Source organism: Bos indicus, chromosome 21, assembly GCF_029378745.1.
Source record: "Bos indicus isolate NIAB-ARS_2022 breed Sahiwal x Tharparkar chromosome 21, NIAB-ARS_B.indTharparkar_mat_pri_1.0, whole genome shotgun sequence".
NCBI lineage: Eukaryota > Metazoa > Chordata > Mammalia > Artiodactyla > Bovidae > Bos > Bos indicus.
This window is the reverse complement of record NC_091780.1, coordinates 27,432,275-27,457,244: the sequence shown is the minus strand read 5'-3', so window position 1 is coordinate 27,457,244 and position 24,970 is coordinate 27,432,275. Positions and strand designations below refer to the sequence as shown.

General features: G+C 43.6%; 1 protein-coding gene across 1 annotated transcript in view; it reads left to right on the top strand.

The window, feature by feature from the left end:
• The window catches only part of TMC3 (transmembrane channel like 3), a 53,444-nt gene that overhangs the window by 14,525 nt on the left and 13,949 nt on the right, over window positions 1–24,970 (top strand). Inside the window, exons 5-17 of the mRNA XM_070775994.1 lie at window positions 2,062–2,168; window positions 3,264–3,362; window positions 3,465–3,607; window positions 7,076–7,223; window positions 7,931–7,974; window positions 9,398–9,545; window positions 11,475–11,584; window positions 14,149–14,227; window positions 16,205–16,450; window positions 17,785–17,913; window positions 18,177–18,244; window positions 22,378–22,506; window positions 23,990–24,100. Of these exons, the coding sequence (XP_070632095.1) occupies window positions 2,062–2,168; window positions 3,264–3,362; window positions 3,465–3,607; window positions 7,076–7,223; window positions 7,931–7,974; window positions 9,398–9,545; window positions 11,475–11,584; window positions 14,149–14,227; window positions 16,205–16,450; window positions 17,785–17,913; window positions 18,177–18,244; window positions 22,378–22,506; window positions 23,990–24,100 (1,561 nt within the window). The remainder of the gene's footprint in view (window positions 1–2,061; window positions 2,169–3,263; window positions 3,363–3,464; window positions 3,608–7,075; window positions 7,224–7,930; window positions 7,975–9,397; window positions 9,546–11,474; window positions 11,585–14,148; window positions 14,228–16,204; window positions 16,451–17,784; window positions 17,914–18,176; window positions 18,245–22,377; window positions 22,507–23,989; window positions 24,101–24,970) is intronic.

Below are 24,970 nucleotides of genomic sequence, written 5' to 3'. Positions count from 1 at the left end.
CTTTCTGCCATAAGGGTGGTGTCATCTGCATATCTGAGGTTATTGATATTTTTCCGGTTATCTTGACTCCAGCTTGTGCTTCATCCAGCCCAGCACTTCACATGATATACTCTGCACTTAAGTTAAATAAGCAGGGTGAAAATATACAGCCTTGACATACTCCTTCCCCGATTTGGAGCCAATCTGTTGTTTTATGTCCAATTTTAACTGTTGCTACCTGACCTGCATACAGGTTTCTCAGGAGTCAGGTCAGGTGGTCTGGTATTTCCTTCTCTTTAAGAATTTTCCACAGTTGTTGTAATCCACACAGTCAAAGGCTTTGGTATAGTCAATAAAGCAGAAGTAGATGTTTTTCTAGAACTCTCTTGCTTTTTCGATTATCCAACAGATGTTGGCAATTTGATCTTTGGTTCCTCCGCCTTTTCTAAATCCAGCTTGAACATCTGGAAGTTCATGGTTCATGTACTGTTGAAGCCTGGCTTGGAGAATTTTGAGCATTACTTTGCTAGCATGTGAGATGAGTGAAATTGTGCGGTAGTTTGAACATTCTTTGGCATTCCCTTTCTTTGGGATATAAATCATGTTCAGTTTAGTTCAGTTCAGTTCAGTCGCTCAGTCATTTCCGACTCTTTGCGACCCCATGAATTGCAGCATGCCAGGCCTCCCTGTCCATCACCAACTCCTGGAGTTCACTCAAACTCACATCCATCGAGTCGGTGATGCCATCCAGCCATCTCATCCTCTGTCGTCCTCTTTTCCTCCTGCCCCCAATCCCTCCCAGCATCAGTCTTTTCTAATGAGTCAGCTCTTCACATGAGGTGGCCAAAGTACTGGAGTTTCAGCTTTAGCATCATTCCTTCCAAAGAACACCCAGGACTTCTCAGGCTCTGATTCTAGGAAATCTGACCTTAGAAACTGATTTCTGCAGAATCATTTATGCTAGCAAATACTCTACCTAGTGAAAAGTTAGAAACTTCCAAAAAGTCAGGGAGTTGAGTTTAAGTTAAATAAATTATGGAACAATAAAATTCATTTTATAGGGAAACATTTTGTATGAGAAAATGTTCATAATAGATTGTTAACCCTGGATATGTAGAGACATGGCAGTTTTATACCAAAAAATACACATATAGGATGACAATGGATGGTTCCACTAAAAATTTACTATAAAGTAATTGTAGTAGTGATTTTAATTTAGTAGCCTTGGAGTAAGTGACTTTTTTTGGCTTTCTTTGTGTTTTACTACTTATTATGAAACATAAGATATATTTGAAATAAAATTTCAAGATGCTACTTTTCCAAAGTGTGATACAAGTCCACCTGCTCCAGAAAGTCATCAGAAGTGTCACCTACATCCCCATCAAACCTCCTCTAAGCCCCCTTGTTTTCTCAGTAGAAATTTGTTTTTAGTCATTTTTCGGCTATGCTGTGGGGCACGCAGGAACCTCAGTTCCAGGACCAGGGAGTGGTCCACCTGCGGGCCACCTGCAGTAGAAGCAGGGAGTCTTAACCACTAGACCATCAAGGAAGTCCCAGAAATTTGTTTTTAAATGTCCTTTTTTATTTTAGAATAAGTTTAGATGTATGGAAAAGTGGCAAGGAGAATTCTAATAACCCCTTTGACCACTTTCACCTAATGTTAACATCTAACATGCTGTTATTTCTTTTGAAATTAAGACAAAAGAATCCTTACAATATCCTTGGAATTTTCCAAACTATGCAAAATGAAAAAGAAATCTTTTAAATCCTCAAAAGAGGCTGATATTTCTGAACGTAGATGAAATGTAAATCTGATAAAAAGCATTTTAGATCCATATGACATGAGGGAAAGTGTGACATTAGGGATTAAGGATGTATGTATGTAACTGGTAGATATAAAGGAATGTGTTAATCCTTCTGAATGATCATCATGGGTCAAGACCCTGATAGGGACATTATTGCATTCTTAGTCAATGTCCTGCTGATGTAAGAAAAAAAAAAAAATAAGTGTTGCTTTACAGAGAACTTCTTACACTGGGAGAATTTTCTTTAAACTGTGCTCCTTACCTTGTTTTTCTTTAGGTCATTTTGGATCTGGTGTTGCCTCTTATTTCATATTCTTGAGATGGTTATTTGGGATCAATATTGTGCTCACGATTATGACAGGTGCTTTTATTGTTCTTCCAGAGGTAAGAACTATATCAGGAGAGTTTAAAGTGCCGTTTGTTATAAAGAAGAGATGTTTAGAGCTGTAGCGTAAGACAGGCACACTCATTATCCTGGTGGGAAGGATAATCTATGTGTCCAAACAGGGCTTGGTGACCTTTTTTCAGTAAAGGGCCAGATAGTAAATATTTCAGTCTTTGTGGGCTTCTTAAATCTGCTACATCATACAAACGTGACTGATAAGCCCTAGGTCACTAGTAAGTGTGGCTGCATTCCGATAAAATTTTATTTATGAGTGCTGAGTCACTCAGTCATGTCTGACTCTTTGCGACCCCATGGACTGTAGCCCCCAGACTCCTCTGTCCATGGGATTCTCCAGGTAAGAATACTGGAGTGGGTAGCCATTCCCTTCTCCAGGGGATCTTACCGACCCAGGGATTGAACCCAGGTCTCCTGTATAGCAGACAGATTCTTTGCCATCTGAACCACCTGGGAAGCAATTTTGGATTCTTTTCCAACCATTTAAAAATATGCAATGGTCTCCCCAGGTGGTTCAGTGGTAAAGTATCCAACTGTCAAGCAGTAGATGTGGGGTTGATCTCTGAGTTGGGAAGATCCTCCAGAGAAGAAAATGGCAACCTACTCCAGCATTCTTGCCTGGGAAATCCCACAGGCAGAGGAGCCTGGGGGTCTATAGTCCATGGGGTCACAAAGAATTGGATATGACTTAGCCACTAAACCACCACCACTCAAACTTTCCTTAGCTCTTGGGCCACACAAAAGGAAGTGTTAGGCTGGATTTGGCTTATGGGCCAGTGTGCAGACATTGTGTTAAAGTAAAATCTATTTCTCAACTAAACTTTATCTTTGCAAAGCAAATGGGACCATTTCCTATGCCATTATAGAAACCCAGTGGCTTCAAATATCCTCCCTTAGAAGCCATGTCCAGACTAGAGAGCACACTCAGACTGGCCCCAATCAGGTAAATGAAAGTCTGGCCACTTGTGAAGAATCCACTTCCTAAGAGTCTTGTAGGTGCAGCATCTTCACAAGTGCATGGAGATCAGTGGCCCCTTTTCTTCCAGAGGACTGTGTGATTGCCTTTCCTCTGTCACCAGCTCATTGCAGGCCAACCGTTTGGAAGCACAGCCAGCAAGACCATCCCCAAGGAGCATATTGCATCTGCCCAAGATCTGGACACCGTTTGGTCTCTGGGGGTGAGGTTCAGGCCCAGCCACGTTCTTGTCTCGAGGTGGGAGGGGGTTGTGAATGTTCTAGAACCTGGGAGTCAGAAATGACATCGAGTGCTCTCTCTGCAGGGTTACCTCCAGTACTCAGTCCTCTTCTATGGCTACTATGGCAGGGAGAGACGGATCGGGAGAGCTGGCTACCGGCTGCCCTTGGCCTATTTCCTGGTGGGGATGGCGGTGTTTGCTTACAGCTTCATCATCCTCTTAAAAAAGTATGTCCGTTCAGTTCCTCAAAATCCATGCCAAAATGCTGTGGATGATCTCATTTCATCTTGTCACTAATCCTGCAAAGTCAGGGCATACATCTGCCCATGTTACAGATTAGGCCTGGTGTCCTTGCTCAGTCCTATCTGACTCTGCAACAACTGTATGACCTATAGCCCATCAGGTTACTCTGTTCCTGTAATTTTCCAGGCATGAATGGAGGGGATTGCCATTCCCTCCTCCAGCGGATCTTTCAATCCAAGGATTAAACCTGTGCCTCCTGCATTGGCATGCGGATTCTTTACCACTAGTGCCACCAGGGAAGCTCCGATCTTGTGTACACACCAGCTTGTCTTCATCACACTGCCCCTTGTGTCATCATAGCAAAGTTCAGGTAGAAGGGATTAGGATAAAAAAAGATAAAACGGTCATCATCATCATTATCATCAAGCAGACAAAATCTAGGGAGATGCAGTGACTTGAGGACCTTAAGAGTTCATGCAAAAATGTGGACACGTATATGTATGATTGAGTCCCTTCACTCTGCACCTGAAGCTATCACAATATTGTTAATCTGCTATCAGTTCAGTTAATGTCCAACTCTTTTCAACCCCATGGACTGTACCACACCAGGCTTCGCCGTCCATCACCAACTCCCGGAGCTTGCTCAAATTCATATCCATCAAGTCAGTGATGCCATCCAACCATCTCATCCTCTGTCGTCCCCTTTTCCTCCTGCCCTCAATCTTTCCCAGCATCAGGGTCTCTTCCGATGAGTCAGTTCTTTGCATCAGGTGGCCAAAGTATTGGAGTTTCAGCTTTAGCATCAGTCCTTCCAGTGAATATTCAGGACTGATTTCCTTTAGGATGGACTGGTTTGATCTCCTTGCAGTCCAAAACCCCAATAAGCAATAAAAGGTTAAAGAAAAACAGGAACATGATGAAAACCAGCCAATAAGAATATTGTTGAAATATGTTTATTGATATGTAAGGTTCTGTTTATAATTATGGTTGTAATTAAATTATTATAAAACAGAAGAAACAGCAGGTGGTGCTAGTGGTAAAGAATCTGCCTGCCAGTGCAAAAGAAGCAGGAGATGTGTGTTCCATCTCTGGGTTGGGAAGATCCGCTGGAGAAGGAAATGGAAGCCCACTCCAGTATTCTTGCCTGGATAAATTCCATGGACAGAGGAACCTAGTGGGCTATAGTCCGTGGAGCTGCAGAGAGTCAGACCCAACTGAGTGACTGAGCATGCATACTCACATACAGGGAGATGCAGAGTGACTTGAGGGCCGAAAGTTCACAGGAAGCTTTCCAGCTTAGCCTCTGGGGGGCCTCAAGACCCCACCTACAACACGAACCCTTTTCTGGATGTTACAGTTTAAGAGACAAATTGCTGTCAACTCTGGAGCAGGAAACATGGATAGACAGAAAGGGAAAAGCTTCTAAGAGGAGAGAAGCTCTAGAGCAGCAGGCTTTTTTGGCCCTGGGGACCATTTTCATGGAAGACCATTTTTCCATGGAGGGTAGGGGATGGTTTGGGGATAATTCAAGTGCATTATTTTTATTGTGCATTTTATTTCTATTATTATTACATTGTAATATGAAATAATTATATACCTCGCCATTATGCACACTCTAGGAGCCCTGAGTTTGTTTTCCTGTAACTAGACAGTCCCATCTGGGGGTAATGAGAGAGAGATGGGGAGCGGCTGAAGTACAGATGAAGTTTCGTTTGCTGCCCTGAACGGCCCGGTTCCTAACAGGCCACGGACCAGTACTGGTGCATGGCTCAGGAGTTGGGGATCTCTGGCCTGAAGAACAGGAGGACTTTCTCCTGAGGACAGAATCGCGACTCCTGCCTTACATCTAATGCAAAGTCCTGTATAAGAGGTATCTAACAGGCTCCCACTTGGTGGGGTAGTTGCTTCATCGGGCAGGGGCTCCAAGGAGAACTGATTTAGTTCAAAGTAAAGAATTTTGTTTCATGGAAAAGGAAATGGCAACCCACTCCAATATTCTTGACTGGAAAATCGCATGGATGGAGAAGCCTGGTGGGCTATAGTCCATGGGGTCGCAAAGAGTCGGACACGACTGAGCGACTTGACTTTACTTACTTTACTTCCCATGCTTAGACCATACCACTGCTTTTCTCATAAGAACATTTAAGTACTTGAGCATTGTTAAGTTAAAGATACGTTATTTCTGAGCTTTCACTTGGAATGTTTATTTTAATGTGTTCTTTATTTTGCACTGGTTCTACCTATAGTTACATGGTATATGTATGGCTGACTTGTAATGATTCTAGAACAGTGCTGCTTAAACGATCTGCGATGAAGAACCTTTTAAAAGATTTCTTAAATCTTTTTAAAAATTTCCAATCCTTCGCGAGCCAGAACTTACGCAAAAACACAATAAAAACATCAGACTACTAAAAAAAAGAATTTTGTTTCACAGTCACAGCTGCACACGTGCAGTGAGTGCACACACTTAGAGGGACCTCCTGACCACCAGTGATGAGAGAGCTTATGCAATGGACTCACCCAAGAACGTGCTGTTTTCACACTGTTCAGAGCAGGTGGTTGAGGACACAAGCCACAAGTGGGGCTGAACCCAGCCTAGGCTCTGCTAGGCTAAATATTTAGTATTTAGTTGACTTTTCAATATTGTGTAAGTTTAAGGTGTACAGCCAAGTGAATCAGTTATACCTATATATGTGTGCTAATGTGCTCAGTTGCTCAGTCCTGTCCGACTCTCTGTGACCCTATAGACTGTACCCCACCAGGCTCCTCTGTCCATGGACTTCTCCAGGTAAAAATACTGGAGTGGGTTGCCACTTCCTACTCCAGGGGATCTTTCTGACCCAGAGATTGAACCCACATCTCTTGCATCTCCTGCATTGGCAAGTGGATTCTTTACCACTAGCGCCACCTGGGGGAAGCTTACATATACACAAGTTCACTCTTAGAACATAGGCCATTAAAGAGTATCGAGTAGCATTCCCTATGGTATGGAGCAGATCCTTATTAATTATCTGTTTTATGTACAGCAATATGTATGTGTCAATCCCAATGTTCCAGTTTATCCCTCCCCCACCCTTATCCCACCCCCAGTAACCATAAGTTTATGTTATACATCTTAACTCTGCTTTGGTTTTGTAGGTAAGTTCATTTGTAGACTTTTTGTTTTTTAAGATTCCACACATGAGTGATATCACATGATATTTGTCTTTATCTGACCTACTTCACTTAGTATGAGGATCTCTGGTTGCATCCATGTTACTGCAAATGGCATTATTATTCTTTTTATGGTTGAGTAATACTCCATTTTTATATACACCACATGTTCATCTATTCCTCTGTTGGTGGATGTTTAGGTTGCTTCCATGTGCTGGCTATTGTGAATGGGGCTGCAGTGAACATTTGGGTGCATGTGTCTTTTTTGAATTATGGTTTTCTCTGGTCCTCTTGTACAGGATGGCTAAGAACTCCCGCATGAGCCTCGCCAGTGCTTCCAATGAAAACTACACATTCTGCTGGCGGGTGTTCTGCGCTTGGGATTACCTCATTGGAAACCCAGAGGCGGCCGAGAGCAAAACCGCAGCCATCGTGAACAGCATCAGGGTGAGTTAGGGAGCCTGTCCAGGCTGCCAGGAGTCAGGGCTCTGCAGACCACAGCCTTTATAGCAAGAGCCGCTGGCCTTCTGCTGGGGGTCAGCATGGTCCTGTTCCCACAGTGCTCAGACCAAGGCAGCCACAGTCTCCAAAGTCACGTGACATGATGTGTTTCCCACCCCGCCCCCCACATGCCCCAAACAATCTGATGGTGTACAGGAGGAAGACACTGGAACTTTTTTAAAAAAATTTCATCCTTCTAAAATTTCCATGTGTGTATCTGTGTTAATTTGCATAATGGATTACTACCATGTTGCATGTATTTAACTTGTAAATGAATAAATACATCTATGTGGGAGATACAAGCTCTTAGTGTTGACTTAGAAGATAACACAGTAAAAAGCATTCAGAGACAGAGCTCCTGAACAACAACATTACAGCTAAATGGTGCCTGCTTCTGAGAAAAAAATGATTCAGATCATTTTGATGATCTCAATAATTTACTTCTCCATTTCTTCTTTCCATTCTCTAGTTGCCTTTTTAAATCTATTATTATACAAAGTGCTGATATCAATAGAGTCTTATAGAATGAAGTCTAGGCATTGAATTTATGATTAAAAATACTGGATAAGTCATTTCTCCCATAAACTATTTGTAAAAATTTATGATTAATGATAATACTAAGCTTTCAATACTGTATGTGTCTTTCTTTAAAGGAGGCTATACTGGAAGAACAGGAAAAGAAGAAAAGCAAAAACCTGTATGTATGACAAACTCCCCATACTAGAGTCATTGATAAGCTGTTTTAATTTGGTGCCCAAATCACCAGAGTCTATCTCATTTTCATACAACGTCAGGCAGTTCTTTTTTCTTAAAATCTATCCATCTCATAATGTGGTAGGTGGGAACCCTATAATTTTTCTCTCTTTAAGAATATTTACTATTTATTTATTTGGTTGTGACAGGTCTTAGTTGCGGCATGTGGGATGTAGTTCCCTGTTGAGTGTCTAGTTGCTCAGTCATGTCTGACTCTTTGCGACCCAATGGTCTGTAGCACACCAGGCTCCCCTGTCCTTCACTATCTTCTGGAGTTTGTTCAAATTCATGTCCAGTGAGTTGGTGATCCTATCTAACCATCTTATCCTCTGTCGTCCCCTTCTCCTTCTGCCCTCGATCTTCCCCAGCATCAGCGTCTCTGCAATGATTTGGCTCTTTGAACCAGGTGTCGAAAGTATTGGAGCTTTAGCTTCAGCATCATTCTTTCCAATGAATATTCAGGGTTGATTTCCTTTAGGATTGACTGGTATACAGAGCAATGTTTATATGTTGATCCCAACCTCCCAATTCATCCTACCCCCTTGGGGTCTATGCATTTGTTCTCTACATCAGTCTTTCTTTCTGCTTTGCAAATAAGTCATCTCTACCACTTTTCTAAATTGCACATAAAAGTGCTAATTGTGCTGTGTTTGTTTTTCTCTGTCTGACTTATATCACTTTGAATGGCAGTCTCTAGGTCCATCCTCACTGGTGGTTTAAGCTCATGGTTAGTTCCTGCGATGCAGAAAGCCTGTCTAGGGGATGCTGGAGACCTGGGGAGTTGAGGAAACACCAGCCCCTGAGAGGAAGCAGTTGTTATGGGGGGATGGACTCTCCATAGGGTGTTGGAAAATGGATTCTAGCCCTCTCTTTGTCATTAATTTCTATGACCCCAAAATGCCCTTGACTCTTCGGGGCAGCTGCTTCCTCAGCTATGAAATGAAAGGATGGGACTCCATCTGTGTTCTCAGGGGGCAGAGAGCACCACCCACATGAGGATTACCTGCAAGGTGCTGCAAATGCAGATCCCTCCAATGCCCACCTTGATTGACAGAATTAACATCTCTGAGAGTGAGACCCAAGAGTCCATATTCTTAGCATGTCTCGCAGAGTAAACCTCACAGGTGATTTTGATGTTCCCTCAAATGTGAAAGCTGCAGCCATCCTGAACACATTCCCACTCAAAAATGTCTCATTCAGTGATTCATTATTACAAGCAAACAAATCAGCAGAAAGTCCAGTTCTCATTTCTCTCCCACACACAAATCCTGAATCCTCCTGATTCTGTCAAAATGTGAGGAAGACATGCATCTGGGCTCCCTGTGTGGAGCCTAGCGTACTGTCCCCATATCTGCCTCTCCCTGCAGGGCAGTGACTATCTGTCTGCGGGTCGTCGCCAACATCCTGGTGCTTGTCTCACTCGCTGGGAGCATCTATCTCATCTACTTCGTGGTGGACCGGTCCCAGAAGCTGGCACAGTCCAAGAAGGAGCTGACACTCTGGGAGAAGAACGAGGTACCCACACACAGTGGCAGACCCTCCTCTGTTTCCTGGGTGTTTCTTAGTTTTTATTTTTAATGAATTAATTAATTTGCACCAGGTCTTAGTTGCGGTATGCAGGATCTTTAGTTGCACCATGTTGGATCTAGTTCCCCAACCAGGGATGAAACCCACGGCCTCTGTACTGGGAGTGCAGAGTCTTAGCCACTGGACCACCAGCGAAGTCCCCCCTGTGGTGTTTCTTAAGTGGATTCACTGGAAGTATCTCCATGGAAAAACTGTAGTCCTCTTATTCTAGAGCATGGATCACAAGGGCTTGGAACCAGAGTGGCAACACTCAGGCTTGGCTGAATGATATCCCTGGTCTTAATGAGGAAGGTTTTGATTCAAAACCACCCTCAAGATCTGTACATTCTTTCCCTTGGAGTTGCACTGCTGACTGTGCTTTGCTTTCTTGGCTTTGTGTTTCTTTATAGGCATGTTTCCAGAAACTGACTTAACCAGCATTTGCATTAGCAATTGCATTGTCTTCCATTGCATGTGTTGAAGTTGACCACGTGGGGATTGTTGAACATTTAGGCGGTCTCCATATTTCTATATTTTGCCTGTGCTGGGTCTTCACTGCAGTGTGCAGGCTTCTCTTGTTGCAGCATGTAGGTTTAATTGCCCCGAGGCATGTGGGATCTTAGGTCCCCGACCAGGGATCGAACCTGCATCCCCTGCATTGGAAGATGGATCCTTAACTATTGGACCATCAGGGAAGTCCCTCTGTATTTCTAAGTCACAATAATGCTTCCCAAAATAGCCTCACACCAATGGCTCATTTTTGTAAAAGTCCTTTCCCCTCCATTATGTGACTATTCCCACAAATAGAAGATTACAAAGAGGAAAGTTATAAATAGTTTTATAATTCTTACTAATTATTGTAAGACTCTGGTCCTGAAAGTTTGGTTTGATTTACCTGTAAATATTTGAATGGCAGAAGTAGCACAAATGCCACCTCTCAGACCACTTCTATAAAAATAATTAAAAACAAAGTGTGCAGGCAGTACATTCATCCTCAATGTACAATAATTTTTCAGAATCTGAGACTGCATTACAGAGTCTCTTCTCATACCTCTGTATTTTATGTCAATTAAGTGGGTTATAGAAATATGTGCTTGTGTGTGGATAGATAAATTTTTGAAAGATAAATTCAGAAATTATTTCTTCTTTAGCTCACACCTCTCATATACCAGCTAAGCCTCTGCTTTCACTTGCCATAAATACAGAGAAACAGGAGTCATTCAAAAGTAATGCTCTAAATCTTGCATGTGCAGAAAGAATATTTATTACCTCTCAGACTTTCCTTATCTGTTCTTAACAGCTGCAGTTATTTTCTTCTTCTATCCAAGGTAAGAAAAGTATAAATAGAATAAGATGGTAATTGAAGAAGGCAGCCAAGACACCAGTGAATCCCAAATGGCATGTATGAGTGTCTTTATTTTAAGGAAAGTTCCTAGAAAGAATAAGGCTTCCCTGGGGGCTCAGTTGGTAAAGAATCTGCCTGCAATGCAGGAGACGTGGATTGGATCCCTGGCTTAGGAAGATCCCCTGGAGAAGGAAATGGCAACCCACTCCAGTATTCTTGCCTGAAGAATCCCATGGACAGAGGAGCCTGATGGGCTAGAGTCCCTGGGGTTGCAAAGAGTCGAACACAACTTAGTGACTAAACTACCACCGCCACCACTGGAAAGAATAAACCCATGGCAAAGTGGCCTTGTCAAGCAGCTAATTAGCTAAGATTTGGGGGAGGTTTTCCATGTAAGAACTGCATGATCCTCTGAATACCCCTCTCCCCTACCAAACATTAGGCTTCAAGATCAATTGTCAGGTGATGTAGGCTGAGATTCGGGGGTGGGGGGCCCTTGAAGGAGCTCGGTGGGACGTGCATTCTCTTGGTAGGTGAGTGTGGTGGTCTCCCTCGTCACCATGCTGGCACCATCGGCCTTCGACCTTATCGCCGCCTTGGAGATGTACCACCCACGAACCACACTGCGCTTCCAGCTGGCAAGGTACGGCCACTGTGCTGGGAGGTTTCCTTATGGGTTCACTGTCTGGCCACCCACCGTGGGAACTCAGTCTCTCAGGAGCCAGGGCTTGCTTTGCCCCACGCTGCCAGCCTTAGCACAGGACTAGCCCTATGGAACATCTTAGGCACAGGGGTTGAAGGATCGGAAGGACGGGGAAGAGGAGGTAGGGAGAGAGGAGGGGGCTGGAGAGGAAGGACCTGGAAGACTGGATGGAAGAGACGGATGAAAGGGTGGTGATGAGAACAAGAGGAAAAGACAAGGAGGGAGGGAGGGAGGGAGGGATGGAGAGGATGAGAAAAGGGGAAAACAGGCAGAAAAAGCAGATGTGAGAGAAAGAGGACCAGAAGATGAAGGAAAGGCTGCCCTGTTTTGCCCACATTTTGAGTCCCTTGGTGGATTGACCACAAGAGGTGAGAGACTCTTGCTGTCTTTCCAGATGTGAGATGAACATAATGCTTTACTCGTAATTCCCCAAAGCACAGACCCATAGAGGCTATGTCAGGATGGTCAGTGGGTGTTCAGCAGGTGGTAGATGCAGATGTGAGCCACAGCAGACTAGGGACAGGGGAGGTCAGAGGGGCCGGCCTCATGAAACCACATTTCATTGCTAGCATTGGCTTCATCACTGTCTTACTGAAAAATTTCCATCTCCTCCCTGGAGCAGCCTCTTTGTCAGTAGACGTGCAGCTTTAGGGGATGTTGTGTTAGGGTGATGGTCGCAGAGGGCAGAGATATTAGAACCTGGCTTACTTGTCTCCCATCCCTCTGGGCCCTCCAGTGCTTTGATTGTATTTCCTCTTGTAACACTGGATCACGTTCTACAGAACAAATTTCCCCCAGATCACTTTGTGAAGAATGACTCTCTTTCAGGAGTCAGCAAATATTTTCTGTAAAGGACCAAGTACATCTTTTTGTTTTGTTTTGTTTCTATTCTTTGAAAAAATATTTATTATAGAGAGATAATTGAATAAGATGAAAGCAAACATTTTAGTCACATATTCAAGAACAACTATATATTACTACTAGAAATAGAAACCAAATAAATCTGTTTCATTGCAACTGTTCAACTTGTCACCAATTAAAGAAGGCCATTCAGCAGCTCAAAAGAGATGGGGAAATGCTAAACATTCAGAAATAGAGCAAAAATTCATTTACTTGAATTTTTTTAGGAAAAAAAAGTTTTACAAAGACTTTTTTTTAAAAAAAACTAATACTCTAGATACAACTCATGGTATGAATTTAATAAATTAAAAGCATTGCTTGGGAAAAAGTAAGGTTCTATGCCTAGAAAAAGGCTAATTTTCATACATACATTGTGTCATAAACTACTGTGATTAAAATAAAAATATTATTGTTGTCTATGATATAAAGACATAAGTAATGCAGAGTGTCATTATGTACCTTAAAAGACAACAAATAAGGTCCTTTGCAATATATCAGCACTTCTTACATTCTTTCATGCATCCACATGGTTTTTTTTTTAAATTTTATTTTATTTTTAAACTTTACATAATTGTATTAGTTTTGCAAATATCAAAATGAATCCATCACAGGTATACATGTGCTCCCCATCCTGAACCCTCCTCCCTCCTGCTTCCCCATACCATCCCTCTGGGTCGTCCCAGTGCACTAGCCCCAAGCATCCAGTATCGTGCATTGAACCTGGACTGGCATCTCATTTCATACATGATATTTTACATGTTTCAATGTCATTCTCCCAAATCTTCCCACCCTCTCCCTCTCCCACAGAGTCCATAAGGCTGTTCCATACATCAGCGTCACTTTTGCTGTCTCGTACACAGGGTTATTGTTATCATCTTTCTAAATTCCATATATATGCACCAAATACATCTTTTTAATCATGCTGGTCTATGAAGTCTCTGAAGAGAGACTATGAAGGTCTATGAAGGCTCAATTCTGAGGTCATAGTAGAGAAATGACCATGGACCATACAGCATCTAAGGGGTGTGCCCGTGTTTCTTGCAGCTTTATTTCCAGAAATAGAAGAGGGTAGGATTTGGCTAAAAGGCTGTTGTTTGACAGCCTTGAAGTCCAACGGAAGTCCAATTGTCGTTTCAAAGATAGAAACACTTGAAAGATCAGGGGATGGCATGTGGAAACCCCTCATCCAGGGTGGCTCTATGGGGAGGGGTGGTCCCAGCCCCTGGGCTCCAACCCTTGCCTCTGTGCTGCGCTCAGCACCTCCTCTGTCAACCCAGGAGAGAGAAGAGCATTCCTCAGCAGCTCCGTCACAGGTACACACCAGGGAGAAGCAATACTATGATTGCATTCCTAGTATACAGATTAACCTCGTTGTTCCCGTTCAAAACTAGAGAAACAGAGGCATCAATAGACTTGCCCTTCATGAGTTCAGTTTTTTTTTTTTTAACACAATCTGATTCTGAAGGAAACCAAGGGTGAAAACCAACCACTGTCTTAGCCTAAGCACGGTAGTCACTCCAGAATCATGGCAGAAGCATGGATCAGACAGAAGCATGGATTTTGTGTGGTGGTGTGCTCATTCAAGGTGGGTTTGTGGCTTTCAGGGTCCTTGTACTCTATCTGGGGAACCTCTACAGTCTGATCATCGCCCTCCTGGACAAAGTTAACAGCATGAGCATTGAGGTGAGTGCTCTGCCCTGGGAACTTGCCCAGCTGCCCACTGCCTCCCCCATACCACACACAGACACATGCTCACAAATACACATATACACACACACAAACATTTACACACATATATGCACATGCACAAACACATGCACACACTTACTCATACACACATGTGTGTGCACACATATACACATGTGCACACACACACATGTGTGCACGCACATGTGCACGTGTGCACACACGTGCATATATATGCATACACACACACACACACACATTGGGCTTCCTAGGTGGCGCTAGTGGTAAAGAACCTGCCTGCCAATGTAAGAGATGGAAGAGGTGCCGGTGAATCCCTGGGTTGTAAAGATCCCTTGGAGGAGGAAATGGCAACCCGCTCCAGTATTCTTGCCTGGAGAATTCCATGGACAGAGGATCCTGGTCGGCTACAGTCCATGGGGTTGCAAAAGAGTTGTACATGACTGAAGTGACTTAGCATGAAGCATGTATACAAATATACATACATATGCATACATACACACAAACACATGTACACATATACACACAAGTACACAGAGAGACATACATATACACATGCACACATATACACATAAGCATACATATATATATATACACACACACACACACACGCACACAATCACACATATACACACACACATACAGGGCCATCATCAGTATTGTCAGCATTACTGCTTGTACTTGCAGTCCATTCTTCATTTTGGAAATTCAATTCAGTTGTGGTCTTCTCAACATAAGGATGGGAAAATTAGTCCCATTTCCAAGATAGAGAAAGTAAGGCCAGAAATTGATGGCTAGTCACTGATAAGTGCTAGAATGAGAATCTGGGTTTCCCGACTGTCTTTCCCGGAATTCCACCAGGAAAGGCTATCAACAGCTCTGGTAAGTGATCCCGGGAGGATTGCAGGCTATGTGAGTCACTCAGAAAATCAGGAGAATATAAACATCTTATGGAGAACAGTTCAGAACAGCCCCACTCCCAATACCCACCAGGGGATCCACTCCCAGCCTAGGGTAGGTTTGGAGTTCATGTTAAACCTGATCCACCTGTGAGAATATCCCAAAGGGCAGGGGGAGGAGAGGCAGGGAAGAGGAGGTTTCTTAGGGTTGTTTATATAAGCCATATCTGACTAACATCAAATCCTGTGGCTTGTAAGACAGCAGAGGCCATGGGGAGTAATGGTTCTGCATCAGGGCTTTGGTGTTGCAAAGACTGGGTCCCTACCTGCCACCTACTAGCATCTTACTTCATCTAGCTGAGCTCATCTCATCTATCACACCCATTCCTAGTACGAAGCACTCACCTCATCTATCACATATCCTATCTATCACATGGAATAATCATTCTTACCTGACCCTCTCATGAGAATGAGAAATAGAACAGACTGTAACCTAGGACAGCCTCTGACACTTACTAGTGACCAATAAATACTATTCAATTACAATGTCCATTCCTGGACCCTTTCTAGTCAAGTGGTTATCAACCAAGCTAGAGAGAGTGGGAGAGTGAGAAAGACAGAGAGATGGAGACAGAAACAGATATAGAAAGAGATTATTCCCAAGCATTGCAATGATACCCTTGGTGTTCATGATAGATTGTTACTTACAAATACAGTAAGTCCCCTACATATGAACCTTCAAGTTGCATACTTTCAAAGATGTGAACATGCTATTGTGTGCTAGCTAAATTGTAACTGTACTACTGTACTTTTCAAGGTCTTGTACTGTAAGAATAAAAATGTTTTGTTTATTTTTGGGGTCTGTTTTTAATGTATTATTTGTGTGAAAAGTATTATAAACCTATGACCGTACAGTACTATACAGCAGATTGTGTTTGTTGGGTACCTAGGCTGACTTTGTTGGACTTATGAACACAATCTCAGAACTGAACTCGTTCACATGTTGGGAACTAACTGTAACTGAGCAAATTCTTTTCTTCCTTCCCTCTGTCTGCAGGAAGCTGCTCCCCAAAATAGCACAAGTCACTGGATAGATTCTACCGTCTTCTTTGCCACCAGGGCAGCCCCCAGAGAAGACAGATGGTCCACACTTGGGCCTGGAATAGGGCTCAGGAGAAACAGCACGTGGGCCTCGGACGAGGCCAACATTCCAACTTACATCTCACCTCTCTCAGGAGCCAACAAGACCACGGTCTCCACCCGGAGTCCACAAGACCAATGCTGGGAGACCTATGTTGGACAGGTAGGTTGCTGTCCTTTACAAAACCCTTTTGAGTCGATTTCATCTAGCAACTCTCTGACTGCCATTATGCCTCTTTTATAGAAAAGAAAAATAAGTTCATTGGGGGTTTAAGATTGCCCAGGTCTCAAAACAAATAATAATAACCAGTGTAAAGACTCTTGCAGTATTAACCATGTGCTTGGCCCTGTTGTAAGTGCTTAGTCTAGAATTTTATTGTTATCATCCTTAGAACCAGAGATGAGGAAATTGAAGCACAGAGGTTAAGTAACTTACCCACATGACAGATAGTTAAGGGGCTTCCTTGATGGCTTAGCGGTAAAGAATCCTCCTGCAATGCAGGAGACACAGGAGACGTGGGTTTGATCCCTGGATCAGGAAGATCCCCTGTAGGAGGAAATGGCGACTCACTCCAGTATTCTTGCCTGGAAAATCCCATGGACAGAGGAAGCTGGTGGGCTATAGTCCATGGGGTCACAAAGAGTCGAACACGACTGAGCATGCACACATGTAAAAGCAGAGTGATACCCCAAATGCAGGCATCTGCTCCAAACTCTGTGCTCTGAACCCATCTGCCTCACATTTGCTCTATTGTCTAGTGTAGAGAATCTCACTCCCTAGGTATTATCCCATAATCATGCCTCAAGTGGTCTCCTATTAAATGGCTCCGAATCATAGATTTTTTTTTTTCCTGGTTTGGTGTAATGCTGGCCTCAAATATAAAAATTCAAATGAACAATTTTTTTTTAAACATTTTTTTGATGTGGACCATTTTTTAGTCTTCCCACTTTGGGGCTTCCCAGGTGGCCCAGTGGTAAACAATCAGCCTGTCAAGGCAGGGAAACACAGGTTCCATCCCTGGGTTGAGAAAATCCCCTGGAGAAGGAGATGGCAACCCACTCCAGTATTCCTGCCTGGAAAATTCATGGACAGAGGAGCCTGGCAGGCTACAGTTCATGGAGTCATAAAGAGTCAGACATGACTGAACACACACATGCACAATTTTTTAGTCTTTATTGAATTTGTTTTATGTTTTACAATATTGGTTCTGATCTACATTTTGGTTTTTTGGCCCCGAGGCATGTGGGATTTTAGCTCCCCAACCAAGGATCTAACCTGGCCTCCCTGCATTGGAAGGTGAAGTCTATACCACTGAACACCAGGGAAGTCCCCAGATGAACAAATATTTATTGAGCGCCCATTGTGTGCCAAAAATGAAGTCACCCTGGCTCAGTGGTTCATGTCACGGAAATGAACAGAGACGGGAGGATCCTGATGAGAAAGTGGCCATGGGGAGGGCTGGGCATGGTGACATGCAAGGATGCCTTGTGTTTCAGGAGATGCTGAAGCTGTCCATCATTGACATGCTCTTCACCGTGGCCAGCATTCTGCTCATAGACTTCTTCCGAGGACTTTTCGTTAGGTACTTAAGTGACTACTGGTGCTGGGACCTGGAGAGCAAGTTTGTAAGTAAGATGCTGCTGGATCCACCCTTTCCTGATGGCCAGGCTGGGAAACTGACATGGCCGAGAGAAAACATGTGAGGGACGAGAGAAAGGATGTACAAAACTAAGTTTCCATTTCTTTTTTTTTTTCCCCATTCACTATTTTCTGGGATGGCCACACAGATGGTGGGAGCAAAGAATTTTATGAATGTTATTATAATAAACTGGTTTACACAAAGAACTTTGGAATGTTTTTTAATGCAGAAGTTCATTTTCCCTTGTAGCCTGAATACGGGGAATTCAAAATTGCAGAGAACGTGTTACATTTAGTCTACAACCAAGGAATGATTTGGTATGTATCAAAGCTTCTTCCTGCCTGTGCTCACATCTAAATGTGAGCTGAGATTTTAATTTACTTGGACTGAATGGGGTGTGACCATAGTAAACACAGTCATAAGAATTAGGAAAGGACATAAACAGTTTATAACTGAAGGATTTCATATGAATAGTCATTTCAGTAATGGTTTTTGAAGCATTTTGTGGAGAGGAATGATGAAGGAAATAGTCCATTTTTAGACCACTATCAGTTCAATTCAGTTCAGTCGCTCAGTCCTGTCTAATTCTTTGTGACCCCATGAATTGCAGCACGCCAGGCCTTCCTGTCCATCACCAACTCCCGGAGTTCACTCAAACTCACATCCATCGAGTCAGTGATGCCATCCAGCCATCTCATCCTCTGTCGTCCCCTTTTCCTCCTGCCCCCAATTCCTCCCAGCATCAGAGTCTTTTCCAATGAGTCAACCCTTCGCATGAGGTGGCCAAAGTACTGGAGTTTCAACTTTAGCATCATTCTTTCCAAAGAACACCCGGGGTTGATCTCCTTCAGAATGGACTGGTTGGATCTCCTTACAGTCCAAGGGACTCTCAAGAGTCTTCTCCAACATCACAGTTCAAAAGCACCAATTCTTCGGTGCTCATCTTTCTTCATAGTCCAACTCTCACATGCATACATGACCACTGGAAGAACAATAGCCTTGAATAGACGGAACTTTGTTGTCAAAGTAATGTCTCTGCTTTTCAATATGCTATCTAGGTTGATTATAACTTTCCTTCCAAGGAGTAAGCATCTTTTAATTTCATGGCTGCAATCACCATCTGCAGTGATTTTGGAGTCCCAAAAAATAAAGTCTGACATTGTTTCCACTGTTTCCCCATCTATTTCCCATGAAGTGATGGGACCGGATGCTATGATCTTCGTTTTCTGAATGTTGAGCTTTAAGCCAACTTTTTCACTCTCCACTTTCACTTTCATCAAGAGGCTTTTTAGTTCCTCTTCACTTTCTGCCATAAGGGTGGTGTCATCTGCATATCTGAGGTTATTGATATTTCTCCTGGCAATCTTGATTCCAGCTTGTGTTTCTTCCAGCCCAGCGTTTCTCATGATGTACTCTGCATATAAGTTAAATAAGCAGGGTGACAATATACAGCCTTGACGCACTGCTTTTCCTATTTGGAACCAGTTTGTTGTTCCATGTCCAGTTCGACCACTATCAGTCCCTACAAAACAAATAAGCAAACAAAACTGCACAAGAACCAAGAACCAGTAGAATAAACTTTTGGGGAAGGTGGGGCTGGTGGCGGGGGAAGGCTAGGAGGAGTGGCTGCTGACCCCTCAGGAGGACTTCCTCCAGTAGCTGTATCACAGAGGAGAGCTTGCCCTCAGCACCCCACTCTCCTTTCATATTTTTTTGAGAATACTTATTCATTTATTTATTTATTGGCTGTCCTGGGTCTTGGTTGCTTTCGCAGCCTTTCTGTAGTTGCAGTGAGTGGGGCTACTCTTTATTGAGGTACATGGGCTTCTCACTGTGGTGGCTTCTCTTGTTGTGGAGCATGGGTTTTATAGCACAGATTCAGTTGCAGTGCATGGGCTTAGTTGTTTCAAAGCTTGTGGGATCTTCCCGGACCAAACAGGGACACAGGACCTTCCCGGACTGAACTTGTGTCCTCTGCATTGACAGGTGGATTCTTACCCACTGTGCTACCAGGGAAGTCCTCTCGTTTCATCTTTTCACTAAGCCCAGGTGCACGACCATCCATCCGCTGGATAGACAGACCCATCCTAGGGGAAAGCTGCTCACCCAGGGCAACTCCCAGCCATGGCAACCATGTTCATAAAGATGCTAAAGGCTGGAAGGGATCATCTGATCCGCATGGACGGGTGTGTCCCTGGGGGCATGGTGGAGAGCTCCCTAATCATTCCTTCACCTCTGGCTTTCCCTCCTGGACCCCCTAAAGTGCTCTCTGTTAAAATACAAGCAAACAAAGAAAAGGAAGAAGTGCCTGAATGTCCCACACATTCACAAGACACAATCTCTTCTCATCATACAGTAAAATGCAGGAGAAATAAGAGAATCAAGTAATACTCCTTTATTCAAATTCTGTGTTCTTGGGACTTCCCCGATGGTCTGGCGGCTATGACTCCAAGCTCCCAATGCAGGGGGCCTGGACTCAATCCCTGGTCAGAGAACTAGATCCCGAGTGTCACTACTAAGACCCGGTGCAGCCAAATAAATATTTTTTTAAAAAGATATCATTGCAAGAAAAAAAATTAATTCTGTGTTCTTATAGTCCACTTATTTTGAAAAATATTTTCATAAATATAGTATTAAAATAATACATAACATTTATTTAACATTTGCAAGATACTGGGCACTTTTTTTTTTACCTATAATAATTGGTTAAATCCTTATAGAGACCCTATGAGGTAATTAGTATTTTCTTCTTCATTTTAATATGAGGAAACTAAAGAAAAGAGAAGCCAAGTGTGTTGCCTCACATCACATAGACAGTGATCTTTTTGCCTGATGTGAGAAACCAAAAGTTTTTTATTAGAGTTTTACTTATCAAACGTATCCTTGTATCTATATTTATCTTCCTGCTGCTAAATCCAAATTTGACAAGTATTGTATTGAATGAGCATCTAGTACAAGCAGATTAACCTTAAGTCAGAAGTTCTGGGTTTCATTCCCTATTTGGCACTTATTTGCAGGGTAATTGTATCTCTGTTTCCCTGGTATTTTATTCCAGGCCTGTCATTCCCAAAAGCACTCAATTTGGTTGATATAGGTCACCCTCTTATTATTAGCCTTTGAGCAAATTACCTAATTTTCCCAGACCCAACTTTGGATACTAACCCCTCCTTTTATTTTATTTTTATATTAATATGCTTGTTTATTTTTATTTTTGACTGTGTTGGGTCTTCATTGCTATGTGTGGTCTTCTCTCTAATTGCAGCATGAGGGCTTAGTTGTCGCTTAGCATGTGGGATCTTAGTTTCCCAACCAGGGATTGAACTCATGTCCCCTACAGTGGAAGGCAGATTCTTAACCACTGGACCACCAGAGAAGTCCCTACTCCCCCTCTATGATTGCAGAAGGTTAAATGGGCCAAAATGTGTGAGGATGCACAGCCCAAGATGCAACAAAAGTAGCTGTGCTGCACATATGTTGATGGAAACTGAAAGTCAATAACTGATTAATGTAGCCCTCACCATGCATGCTTAGATGCTTAGTCGCTTCAGCTGTGTCCAACTCTTTGCGACTCCATGTAGCCCAACCAGGCTCCTCTGTCCATGGGATTCTCCAGGCAAGAATACTGGAGTGGGTGGCCATGCCCTCCTCCAGGGGATCTTCCTGACCCAGGGATTGAACCCACATATCCTGCATCTCCTGCTTTGCAGGCAGGAGACACCAGGGAAGCCCTAGCCCTCACCAAAGATAGGCAAAATCTAGAACCTACTCAGAATCATAGTTATCCACTGTTTGTATCTTGACCAGAAGAGGGTCTTTCCCTTGCTAACTGTGAAAAGACACTTAGCATTCCTGTGTCAAGAGAATTTTTTTTAGGCCATGCTGTGCAGCATGTGAATGGCACCCCACTCCAGTACTCTTGCCTGGAAAATCCCATGGACGGAGGAGCCTGGTGGGCTGCAGTCCATGGGGTTGCTACGAGTTGGACACAACTGAGCGACTTCACTTTCACTTTTCACTTTCATGCTTTGGAGAAGGAAATGGCAACCCACTCCAGTGTTCTTGCCTGGAGAATCCCAGGGATGGGGGAGCCTGGTGGGCTGCCATCTATGGGATTGCACAGAGTCGGACACTACTGAAGCAACTTAGCAGCAGCAGCAGCAGAGCATCATGTGGGATCTTAGTTCCCCAACCAGGGATGGAACCTGTGCCCTCTACATTGGGAGCTTGCAGTCTTAACCACTGGACCACCAGAGAAGTCCTTTCTGGTTTTTTCTTAAAAGGCTGTTTTAAAATAGGCTCTCAGCTCATCCACAGAAGTGACTAGTCTTATTCCCAGAAGGTGGAGGTTTTGGATCTCAGATTTCCAGGGGCTTCCTCAGTTATTTAAGCACAGAGTACACATCTTGAATGTGGAGAACAGAAGCTAACTGGCCTCCCCTTGTGGTTTCAGGATGGGAGCCTTCTTCTCCCCATGTCTCCCTGCCTTCAACGTCCTCAAACTCATTGGGCTCATGTACCTGCGCAGCTGGGCCGTGCTGACCTGCAATGCACCGCACCAGCAAGTCTTCCGGGCCTCCAGGTCAGTGAGTGGAGAAAACTCACATCAACCACATTTGCCTTATCCAGGGGGGTCTCCCCAGCTCTCTGCCTGTCAAAATCTTGTTCACCCTCCATTTGCATTTCCTCCCTGAAGCCGTTGCCAGTGCCCACTGCTCCCCTCCACCCCAACCTTGGAAGGAATCACGACTCTTCTTTAAGCTCATGACACTTCCTTTACAACTTTTTCCTGAAGTTTGATCATCATCAGTGTCACTCACTCAGTCATGGCCGACTCCTCATGGACTATAGCCCGCCAGGCTCCTCTGTCCATGGAATTCTCCAGGCAAGAATACTGGAGTGGGTTGCCATTCCCTTCTCCAGGGCATCTTCCCAACTCAGATTGAACCCAGGTCTTCTGCATTGAAGACAGATTCTTTACCGTCTGAACTTTCTCAGCTCCTATATATATATATATATATTTATACATATTTATATGTGTATATACATTTTATATAAAATGTGTGGGCTTCCTGCATGGCACTAGTGGTAAAGAACCTGCCAGCCAATGCAGGAAACATAAGAGACACAGGTTTGATCCCTGGGTTGGGAAGATTTCCTGGAGTAGGGCGCTGTAACCCACTCCAGTATTCTTGCCTGGGAAATCCCATAGACAGAGGAGCCTGGTGGACTATGGTCCATAGGGTTTCACAGAGTCGGACACAATTGAAGCGACTTAGCATGCATGTGTAAAGAATGTGTATGCATAAATAGAGAAAGGCTTCACAGATTAATACTTACCTACTTACTACATTCTAAGTGGCCCGATATTTTCTTTATTCTTCTAGTCAGTCTATTTCATTAGAGAGAGCGTGCTGTCTGAGAATCTGTAGGTGGACAGATCACCAAACAGACCTGCACTGTCCTCAGGGGAAGCCTGAGTGGCCGAGCTTTCAGATAATAACTTAGGATCCAGGGCCCAGGGCTTAATCAGGCGGAACTATTTTTCACCCTGAGAAGCTAGGAGCAGAGCAGATGAAAGGCTGAAAGACACATCCAAGCGAGAGAGTTAAGAACCACAATGAAGGAGTCACACCATCCTCAGACATAGGGGACAAGCTCAAGGCTGGGGACTAGAGAGGGAATCACTACTTAAGGACTCAGGTGGGTGGGACAAAGGTTCTAAGATTTTTTCCATGAATTAGGTTTACTGGCCATGTGGTCACCCCTCTCTTGGTTTGAGGTGGACAGGTGCTCAGAAAGTGTTTAGTAGATGAGCAGGTGGGGCTGGGTGATCACTAATTTCCTTGGAGTATCCATTTCTAGTTTGCTAAATTGCCTGTGACCCTGTGACAGACCCTTTCCTTAGCAGTAATGGGAGGAGGATATTTTTCTGTTTCCAGAGAGTTAGGGCTACAGTTTCTGTGTTGATGTTTTGGGGGGCAGGAGAGGTGGGGTGATACATACGCGTCAGTGGCAGCTGGCCAGGGAACGAACTCAACACCTGGCACTTGTTTTCTTTGCAGATCCAACAATTTCTACTTGGCAATGCTTCTGTTTATGCTCTTCCTATGCATGCTGCCAACCATTTTTGCTATTGTCCGGTACAAACCATCTTTAAATTGTGGACCATTCAGGTAAGTCAGGGCTTCCCAGGTGGCGCTAGTGGTAAAGAACCTGCCTGCCAATGCAAGATAAGTAAGAGACTTGGGTCAGATCCCTGGGTAGGGAAGACTCTCTGGCATAGGAAATGGCATCCTACTACAGTATTCTTGCCATTAATAGAGGAGCATCCCATGGACAGAGAAGCCTGGAGGGCTACAGTCCCTGGGGTCTCAGAAGAGTTGAACATGACTGAGCATGCACGCACAGGTAAGTTATTTTAGTTTATTCGGCTCTGCCTGGAGCTACTGACAGCAGAAGGGAAAGGACTCCTGTATTGAACTGAATTCTCCTGGCTCACAAAGCAGGTCAACAGCAGAGAGAAACTGCAAATTCATGTCTTTTAAATCCATGACCAGTGTTCTTCACTTGCTAAGCCAGCTGCCCTCAAATATGATCATCTTTGTGCTCATCTTTAAAAGAGACAGCCCACTTAAAATCAAAATGGGGAAAGGCATTGCTCCAGTGCTGGAGAGAAATTCTACCTGGTCAGTCTTATCCTTCTAGAACTCAGAAAGATTTTACTAAAAGATTGTCCATGTCACTTTAAAAAAAAAAAGATATTTTTGATGTGGACCATTTTTGAAGTCTTTATTGAATTTGTTACAACATTACTTCTGTTTTTTATGCTTTGGTTTTTTGGCCATGAGGCACGTAGGATCCTAGCTCCCTGACCAGGGATCAAACCCACACTCTCTGCATTGGAAGCATGGAGTCTTAACCACTGGGGGGCCAGGGAAGTCCCTAGTGTCACTTTTGATTCTACACTTATCTAGCTGCATCAAGACAGAAGTCCCTAGAGGTATCTCCATCTAGGATTTGCTTTCAGTTAGGGTTTTTTGATT